Here is a 10,127-nt window from a genome sequence, read left to right on the forward strand (position 1 = left end):
ATGGGTCTGAGTGATATAGTTCTGCTTAGGAAAGTGAACAAAAATTTACATAGCTTTATGAAAACGTCAACTCTTGTGCTGAGCACAGGAACAAAACAGCTAATGCAAGGTTTTGAAAGCTTAGAAAAGGAAAAAGAAAGTCTTTGTGCAGCTGTATTGATGTATCGTGCACCTGCATCTTGAATATGGGATGCAGCGTGGCCTTCCACATCTTAACAAAGATACAGGAGAAGTAAAAACCTACCCAAAGATGATCAAAGGCATAGAAAGACTTGCCTACAGTTGAGAGACTAAATTGAGCAGGACTCCTCCGCCTCAAAAAGAAGTTTTTAGGGCTAGAGGACTGTCATGGAGAAATTGAAATGGGAGAAACTGCTCACTGTCTTTCATGATACAAGGATTAAATTAAGTGGCAGATTAAAAGCACAGAAAAAATAAATTCTGTAACACAGAAAAATGACAGAGCAAGTACTTACACCGTGGAACTTATTGCTACAGGGCTGTGTATTTGTATTGTACAATTAATGCATGACCACTGGGGAAGCAATGACTGTATAGGAGATTCAGAAGGACCTACAGCCGCAGAGATGCGTAAAGGATAATGCAAGCCTGCAGCAGTATGGTAATATCACATACTCCTGAGCAATTCAGAGCAGACAATTAGGTGCTTAAAAGACATAACCAGTGTTGGTGTATGCATTTTAAATCTAAATGATAGGTAAAAGCTGCATCTTGGACTTGGTGGACTTAGCAATGTTAGGTTAACGGTTGGACTTGATGATCTTAAAGGTCTTTTCCAACCTAAATGATTCTGTCATTCTATGATACTATCTGTGGTACAGCAATTTGCCAAAATTCTGTGTTGGCTCAGGGGTCAAAGCTAATACAGGCACAACACAGAATTTTGGAAGTACGTAAGCCAGGCTTCAGTGTCTGTGTTCAGGCACCTAAAGCCTTAACTGCATTAGTGACCCACTGCTTTATAGCTGCTCTCAGGTGAGGAGACAGTTTACACAGAGATGACTTTCTGCCACCCCTTCACCTGTGTCTGCAGATGAGATGCCAAAAACTCTCTCTTGGCACCTCATCTGCAGACACTGAAGCCTGAACTAGATTTCAGTGCTAGTTTCCCTTAAAAACTTTACTTTGCTTTTCTGCACAGTGTATCCAAAAAGGGATTTGCAATGGTGACAAGTTAGATGTTGGCAAATACTAATTAAAACTGCATTTGCACATTTAAAGGGGAAGCATTAATGAATTTTGAGTATAAATAAAAGAAGTTATAAAAGTTCAGGAGATGACCTAATGCTCAGGTTGCTGTTCTTCTGTGACAGACTAGTACGGTTGCTAGTAGTGTTGCTGGGCCAGTAGAAAATGAGGGAGATGCTCACCTCTTGTCACCTTTGTGATCGTTCCCCAGTGCAACAAGAGAAGGGTTACAGCAGCTTACAGGATGAAGCAGTGAAGATCTTTAACTCCCTTCAGGAAATCGAGACAGTGTCTGACCCCATACCCATTATCCAAGGCATTCTGCAGACCTGCCATGATTTAAAGCCCCTTCGTGATGAAGTGTACTGTCAGCTCATCAAACAAACTAACCACATGCCACATCCCAACAGTACTGGGAACCTGCACCACTGGCAGCTGATGTCATGCATGAGCTGCACGTTTCTGCCCAGTAGAGGGATCCTGCGCTACCTCAAGTTCCACCTCAGAAGGTACACGTCCTTTTCATTTGCAGCCTGTTCCCCTTCTCTCTGCTTATCTTCCACTGCCTGTTGTAGTCACCTGTCTCACCCTCCTCCTGTGCAAACGTCTTCCTGTGGTGTCGCAGCCTCCTACCTTTGCGGACAATTCTTGCTGCTGGTTGTTCTGTTGTATTCAAAATCCCCCCTTGCCACGCATCTGTTGTGTCAAAGGGATGTGGAAAGTAAGGCTACCCAAACAGAATACAGTGAAACTTGTTGAAAGTGGATTTACAGCCAATCACCTGCTGCTTACTAATGTCCATATAAACATTCTCAACTTGCAGGAAAGGCGAGGACCGTACTTTCATATTCATTGAAATATGTACTATCTTGCAGCTGCCACAGTCAAAATATGTACTGTGGAGTAGTAGATATACTGTAAATCCAATTTATAATTTTTCAATGTTTGTTTGCTTAACTAAGCACATAATGCTTACAATTTGTATTTCTAATCTGCTTTAACCTCCAATTTTCATGAACTAAATCATTTACCTTTCTTCCCAATTCATGTCCAGGATCTAATGCAGCTTTCCCAAGCAGTCTGCATTGGGGCTGAGCTGCAGCCATCTAGTCTCACTCTATTCATTAACGATGAGAAAGATTGATGAAATCTATTTGATTCCTTCCAAGCTAGGAAAGAGTGAGGTGAAATTTGTGCCAATACACCAAATAGCTACATCCAGGGCCTGGTTCTAAGAGATGCTGAGGAATACTCCATATTGCCATTTCATGTTTTTATCACTGGAGTTGCAGATCATCTTATAGTTAGAACTGCTGGCCTTGGAGGGAAGAGCACTGTGTACGCGCATCTACTTTCTACCTTCTTGATTCTGAAAAATACTGTAAAAGTGGCTCAAGAACAGCCAGCAAATTAAAAAACAATTGAGAATAAATGAAAAAAAGTTTACATTTGATTTCATAGTTTTTAATCTCAATTTCTTAAATTGAGATAGTCAATCCTGCTGTCTTCAGCTGGTACTAAACTCCTGAAAGTTTGAACTGCTTATTTCGTACGTTGCTGAGAAATGCCACTGAAGTAACTTTGGAATGAATGGTAAAAGCAAGGTTGTATGGGGAAATAAGCAGGCTCATTCTTCCTGTGGTTGCACTTGACATCACTATCTCTGCTGAACTCTTTACCTACAGTAGTCCAAGTTATATGGTAATGCATGTGCTTTCTGGTTCATTGTGTAATGGGTTTTTTTGCTTCTCTTTACAATTAGGGTAAAAGACCTCTTTCCAGGCTCAGAAATAGACAGGTATGCACAATTCATAAGTGATTCCCTGAAGAGAACAAAGACAAGGGAGTTTGTGCCCTCCCAGGAGGAAATACAGGCTCTTCTCACCCGTGAAGAAATGACCACAACAGTCTACTGCCATGGCGGTGGCTCCTGTAAAATAACCATCAATTCCCACACAAGCGCTGGGGAGGTAATGCATTAGTAGCATTAAGCAGATGTAAGCACACCTCTGTGTCTGGCTACTGGGTCTGTTCAAGGGACTCCTGTTTCCCATTCATCTCCAATTTCTCATTATTTTTTTTAATTACAATTTTTTTGCTGTATCCACAAAGTCTGTAGGAAAAGCTCAACTTATTCTGCAGGTTCAGAATTATACAATTGTTGTAGAATTGTATAAATGTAGAGTTGTAGAATATCACTTAACAATTGTGTTGCAAAATCTAAACATTTTTGGTGTTCTGCCCATTGGAAAGGTAATAACTCTGAAGACTTGCTAAACAGAGTTTTCTGGGCAAGCTGAAATTCCGGTTCATACTGTTATACTTCTGGAAGGGATGTTACACCAGTAACTTAATTGTTAGCAGGTCAGAAGCAAGATTCCAGGTTATAGTAGGCATGTCTGTGAAAACATTAGTGCTAAACAGAGGTAAAAATAGCAGTAAAGAGTGGAATTGTTACTAGAGGAACCGAGAATATCATCACGATATCTAAATCCATTATGTGCCTGCATCTTGTGCAGAGTTCTAATTCCCCCATCTCCAAAAGGGTAGTGGAGATTGAAAAGGTTCAGAGAAGAACAGCAAGGAAGTTCAAATACAAGTAATGGCTTCCTTGCAGGGAATGATCTTTTAGGGTTAGAATTCTTTAATCTGAAAATGAGATAACCAAGGGAGAAATGTGATGGAGGTCTATGAAATGATGAGTGTCCTGAAGAGGTACTGATTCTTCGTTGTGAAAGTGTGTGTAATACCTTCTCTGTAATCCGTCTCCCCCTGATTTTGCAGGTGGTTGAAAAGCTGATCCGAGGTTTAGCAATGGAGGACAGCCGTAATATGTTTGCGCTCTTTGAACATAATCAGCAGGTGGACCGTGCTGTTGAGAGTCGGGTGATTGTGGCTGATATCTTGGCCAAGTTTGAGAGGTAAAAGAATGTTTCATAAAATCTTTAACTCCTAGTTGGATATAACACTGGTTTAAGTGATAGTACAGTCATGTAGTTTTATCCAAAGCAGCCACAGTGATTCAGCCATTCACTCTGGTTTAAACTTCCCTTTGGTAAGGTTCAAGTGCTCTTTCTCACTGTGTGGAAAACCATGTACACGTCTATTTTGGTGACAAAGAAGCATTCTTTATCAGGACAAAATTAGCCTTTATCAAAGAGTAATGGTTTACTAGCAGAGCTCAGGGAAGGTTTGCTTAAGTAATAATGATCTTGTCAATTTACCTCATAACAGCTATAGCAGAGGAGAGAGCAAAGATTTGGGCATAGAAATGCAGCTCTGATTTCTTACTGTGAACTGTGACTTTGTGGCCAGAGATACAAAGAAAGCAATAAATTGTGAAAGAAGCTGGCAATGCCATTGTCTATTTTATATCTGTTCTAAAGACAAAAATAAAATTGTTCCAAGTGGTGGCAAGGCTGATGCTTTTCAGAGTCACAAGATCATGTGGAAACAGGATCTTGAGGATAGGGAATACTTTGTGTCCTGCTCCCAACTCTTGCATTTATCCAGAACTGTTGATAGAATGTTTTGATCAAGTATATATATAAGAACTTTGAGTCCTTCTGAATCAAAATTTCCTGTGACTCAGAGGGAAAAATGGAAGTTACCAGAAAAGTCTGCTGCACTGAGATTGTCCTGGTAAATGAGGTAGTTCTGTATGCTCTCTGTTTTAGAAATCCAGGGTACCTTCATATTTTGAGTTGCACTGTGGACATCCCAGTACTGTGGTGCTTTTGGTTACTGGTTTTTTACCCTCTCATTCTCTTTCCTATCTTACAGACTTGCTGGCTCTGAAGAAGAGGAGGAGGAAGGACAGTGGCAGCTGTATTTTAAGCTTTATTGCTTCTTGGATATTGAGAATGTTCCCAAAGATGGGGTGGAGTTTGCCTTCATGTTTGAGCAGGTAAGCTCACTCTGGGAGAATGATTTGGTTTCCAGGGTGGCAGAAGCACACAAGAGTATACAGAAAACTGGCTTACCTTTGCATTAGAAGTGAGAATGCTGGTTTGAAGAGAAGAACTTAGTGTGTTGGATTTTTGCATGGAATCTACCAAGCTGATACACTGCGAAGTTCTCTAGGGAATAGGAGTACTAGAACAAAAGCAAGAAAAATGAACAAGGCCTTAAAAAAACTGGAAGACCAATGATAATAAAATGCTTTTAAAATTCATCTTTAAACGTAAAAGATACAGAAATTTGGATAATGATTCAAGAAGAATCATTAAAAGTAGCTGCTTGCAGAACATAGGTGTAAAGAAAACTGGAAAATCTAGCTAGCTGCATATCAGCTTACAAAAACAGCACATCCTTGGGGTGTTACAGGAATTGACTAAAAAAACCTATCTTTTGAGCGATTTCTTTTGACAAACAGAGAGGCGTACTACAGAAAAAGCAAAAGAGAATGTAGTTGGCAATATTTATCTGCTGAGTAATCTTTTTTTAAATCACTATACTCCATAGCACAATGATGCTAGTTAGGCCGGAGATCACATCGCTATGAAGTAACCTTGCAATTAGGGATGCAAAACTAAACTGACTGGAGTACCCAGCTGTGTAATTCATCCCATCTTTCTCACTTCTAATGAACACTTTGATCTTGCCTCAGAAAATTACAGCTGTTGAAAATTAATTAATATGTGTTAAAGGGGGTCAGTGTCATGAAGACTGAAACTCACTGAAGTCAAATGGATGGCATGTACATCACACAGATGATGGTACCCTAAGAGGGCTTTCTTGAAATGAAGATAAAGTATTGTTAACTACAGAATGTCTAGGAAACTGTCAGGAACAAGACATCACGGTACTCTGTGGAAACTCAGTTGTATCAAACTCCCTGTTGACAAGGCTTTCAGTCTACACAGCTTTCTCTAGCAGAGAGTGGTGGAGGTAACAGTAGGAGAGTAGATGTTATCCAGACGTTAGATGGATGTAGCAAAAAATCCCATAAATATATTTCACAGAAAAACAGGCAGAGGAAAGCAAGAAGATTGGGGGAGACATCAGGTGAAAGAGGAGATCAGGTGAAAGAGGAGGAGGTGGGAGGTGCTAGTGTGTAATGAGACTGTGGTTAAGAGTCTTGAGTTTATTACGTCTAACTCTCTGGTGTTGAATATAATCTCCATACAGGAGCTGTAGCTGGTACAGCACAAAACAAATTGCCTCAATTCCGGTCTCTCCCATCTATTCCAGACCTAAAAAGTCCTCATTGTAAGACTTTCCGTACAGGATAGGGGCCCTTCAGAGATCTCTGTCCTGTCCAGGCTTGCAGAAACAGTGTTCCCCCCACATCGACCAGTTGCAGACTTTGACTTCTTTATTACAATGTCTGTTCTGACCTCCTGAATTATGTCTTTCCTGCTGGGATTATCTTTCCTGCTGGGATGGGTAGATGCCATAGGAATCTGTACATGGACCCAGCTGTGAATAAAGTGTGCTTCTGCTTTCTAATGAGTTTGGGGGACTGTTTGTTTGTTTGTAGGCTCATGAAAGCCTCATAGATGGCCATTTTCCTGCACCAGAGGACGCTCTGCAGCGCCTGGCAGCTCTGCGGCTGCAGTACCTTCATGGAGATTATTCTAAAATAAGTTGGACCCTGGATGGAATCTACCCAGTTAACAGGCTAAAATCCAAAATACTGCACTCCACAAAGAGCAGCGGCAGTACCAGTCACACTCTGGAGAGGAGACGGACCAGCTTCCTTGAAGGGACGTTGAAACGTGGCTTCAAGACAGGGTCTGTAAAGAAACAGAAGGTAGAAGAGGAGCAGATGATGGAGATGTGGGTAAAGGAAGAGCTTTCAGCTGCTCGGGCAAGCATAGCACAGAAATGGACCAAGCTGCAGGGACTCTCTCAGCATCAGGCCATGGTGAAATACATGTCCATTGTCAAGGAGTGGCCAGGTTATGGGTCAACCCTCTTTGATGTTGAGGTGAGCGATGTATAAACTCATGTAACTACTGCCAAAGGGAGGCATCAGTCTGGAGAACAGACTGCTGTCTGCAGACACAGAACAGCTGTGTGTATTACACTGCTCAGCAGCAGAAGGGAATTTCAGGAACTGGCTGCATTTTGCCTTAGTAAGCTTAGGGTAAGCCTGCAGTACCGCATACCCAGAGAGGTGTGATGCAGAGAGCACAGAGGAAGCAAGCTGGTGCATCCTGGTAAACGGAGGGAGACAATGGATTCCCACTTCATTAGGAGAGCAATAGAATTTTGGAAATTTTTCTGGGCTTAAGAAGGTGGTGGTTAGTGAAAGCAAAAGTAAAGCGAAGCTCTGTTGTCCTTACCGGCAAGAAGTACAATCCTGTTCTTCAGCAGTACAACAGAACCTGCTGAGACTGCGTCACTGAGACCACTGTGCTTAGCCTGTTAGAGTAGAAATCCACCATTCCAGTTTTATCAGTTTTGTTGCTGCCTAGGTGATTACCATGGGAAGTTGCTTGCGCTCACTGTATTATCTGTAAAATAATAACTGGAATACTGACTTCCTAATCACTTTAAAATCTGATGAGAGCTGTTAGGTGTTACAATTATTTATTACTCAACTAGTATTTGACTCACAGCCATGTCACTTCTAAATCTTTGCAGCAGGAGTGCCTACAAGATTCCTTCTGCAGATGTCCTATTTTTTCTGTTAGGGTGAAGAGTTGAAATGTCCTACAGGAGCCAGAAATGGAGAGCTTTTCCTTGAATCAAAGATGATTTGATTCTCCACTGCATTTATGCAAAATTTCATGTTCTCTTTCTGCAGTGTAAGGAGGGTGGATTTCCAAATGATCTTTGGCTTGGAGTCAGCACAGAGAATGTGTCTGTCTACAAACGAGGGGATCCTAAACCACTAGAAACTTTCCAGTATGAGCACATTGTTTTCTTCGGAGCACCACAGCCTAACACCTTCAAAATTACAGTGGATGAGAGAGAAATGTTCTTTGAAACATCCCAGGTACATGAAATCACAAGACTTGTTGTATGTGCAGTTTTACTAGCACTTCAGCAAAGCTCTAATTTCCATGGACTAGACAAGTTAATATGTGAGAACTCTTGCTGAATGGACTGGACAGCCAAAAAAAGATGAAGGGAGCTTACACCTGAAGTGCCATGGTACCTCTTCTTGAATACAGAGATGAACAGAAAAAAAAAAAAAAAGAGGCTGGTTAGAAAGTGAAGGAGGTTGAATGGTCTTCCAGTGCACTGGGAATTTCAAATTTTGGGTGCTCATGAGTGTGCTCGGTTTTTTCATTCTCTTCCAGTATATGAATGGGGAGTTCACAAACTCAAAAAAAAAAAGTTTAGTAGCATTAAAGTTGCTTTTCTTTGAGCTACAAGCTTTTTAAGTGTCGCTACAGCAGAGCACAAACTTGTCAAGCATTTCTTTCCTTGCTGTCATGTTCACATTTAGTATTACATGCAATGTAATATGCAATGCCCTGACTTTGGACAAGGGGAATTTTTTCCTGAAAAATGTCTGGTATGCCTCAGTGGAATTAGGTTTTTAATGTGCTTATCCTCTGTTATTGTGTTCTCTCTCTAGGTGGGCGAGATAATAAAGATCATGAAAGCATACATCAACATGATTGTGAAGAAACGCTGCAGCGTCAAATCAGCCACCAGTGTGGACAGTCATGCTAGCATCTGGACTAGGTGATATGAATGAACTGCCACGAGAGAGAGGCAGTTGTTTAATGGTGGGTGTTTGCAACCTGCCAGCACAAGTGTAGCAAAGATGGTTTTTTTAAGAACTCCACTTGACTGACTACTGTATTTAAAAACTGAAGTGACATCTACAGTACCATAGGATTTGCACCTCTGCCCAAAGACATTAAACAGCAACAACTGTTGTTAAATATTAACGGCCCAAAACTAGTTTTTCCCCTTGCTTGTTTGATGAACAATGTTCCTTAAAGAAGCAACGTCAGAAGCATCCTCCTTCTCCTGCCTGTCCTCTCTGATGCTTTCACCATTACCTGTCATACTGGCAGAATAATTCACAAGAATCATTTCTGCACTACAGGAGGCAAACTTAAGCTTCCTTATGAATTTCCAACATGCAAACATCTGGGATCGTGGGATTGAAGCATGGTCTGCTAAAAGAATATTTGTTTTTTTATTTATTTTGCAAACAACTCTAAAATACAAGTCACTCTGGGGTTTTTTTCTTCAGGCTATACTAATGATCTGATCTGGTCTTAAAAGAAAATGCCTTTGTGTAATTGAAGCCAAGTCGCCCAACTAAGGGGTCAAACCCTACATGAGAGAGCATTAAGCAAACAAATAAAAACACCCAAGGTGATTCTTTACCTTCCAATAGAAGTTCACAGGTACACGACTGTAAAAAGCAGCACTTTAAGTTAAAATTCTAAATACTCCAACATAGGAGAAAATCTTTGAGACTAGCACCACTGAAATAGGTCATCAGGTGCCATTCTGGGTACATTCCAAGAAGCACCTGTTGCCAAAAATTAATGACTGCCTTTCCCCTATACATCCCAAGAGATAAGATTGATTTTGTTGTGTTTCCAGAAGAGCTGTTCTTCACAAACTCCAGGTTTTAGATGGAGGTCAGGGGTTTTTTATGGTGAGCAGCCTGCTTGCGTTAAGTTCATTCTTTCTCTGTATGGGATTTTAGGATGACTGGGATCCCTGAACTTTAGTTTCAAGGGAACTGTTTCCTACTGAGTGAATAGGTGCCTAGATACATGGTTATAGGCAAGAATTTCACTTCCTCTATACTACTGTAAGCAGATGCCAAACCCTTCATCCTCCTCCAAATTCTGGTTGGAACTGCTCCCATCACTGAATCCCCAAATCACCTTCTAGTCTCCTCTAGGTCCCTAGTCATCAGCAAAACTTGAAAACAATGTTGTTTTGCCAAAACAACTGCTTCTTGGAGGTTTTTTTTATAGCTACTTGCAATT

The 10,127-nt window shown here is 41.0% G+C and overlaps 1 protein-coding gene across 1 annotated transcript in view; it reads left to right on the top strand.

Annotated features, from left to right (window-relative positions):
- The window catches only part of LOC104251539 (unconventional myosin-X), an 82,007-nt gene extending 72,210 nt beyond the window's left edge, over nt 1–9,797 (top strand). The window contains exons 35-41 of the mRNA XM_059820325.1: nt 1,421–1,718; nt 2,972–3,179; nt 3,994–4,130; nt 4,993–5,116; nt 6,692–7,141; nt 7,964–8,155; nt 8,744–9,797. Of these exons, the coding sequence (XP_059676308.1) occupies nt 1,421–1,718; nt 2,972–3,179; nt 3,994–4,130; nt 4,993–5,116; nt 6,692–7,141; nt 7,964–8,155; nt 8,744–8,857 (1,523 nt within the window). The 3' untranslated portion in view covers nt 8,858–9,797. The remainder of the gene's footprint in view (nt 1–1,420; nt 1,719–2,971; nt 3,180–3,993; nt 4,131–4,992; nt 5,117–6,691; nt 7,142–7,963; nt 8,156–8,743) is intronic.
- Nucleotides 9,798–10,127: the final 330 nt, after the last annotated feature.

The sequence above is a fragment of the Gavia stellata genome, chromosome 8, assembly GCF_030936135.1.
Source record: "Gavia stellata isolate bGavSte3 chromosome 8, bGavSte3.hap2, whole genome shotgun sequence".
Taxonomy (NCBI): Eukaryota; Metazoa; Chordata; class Aves; order Gaviiformes; family Gaviidae; genus Gavia; species Gavia stellata.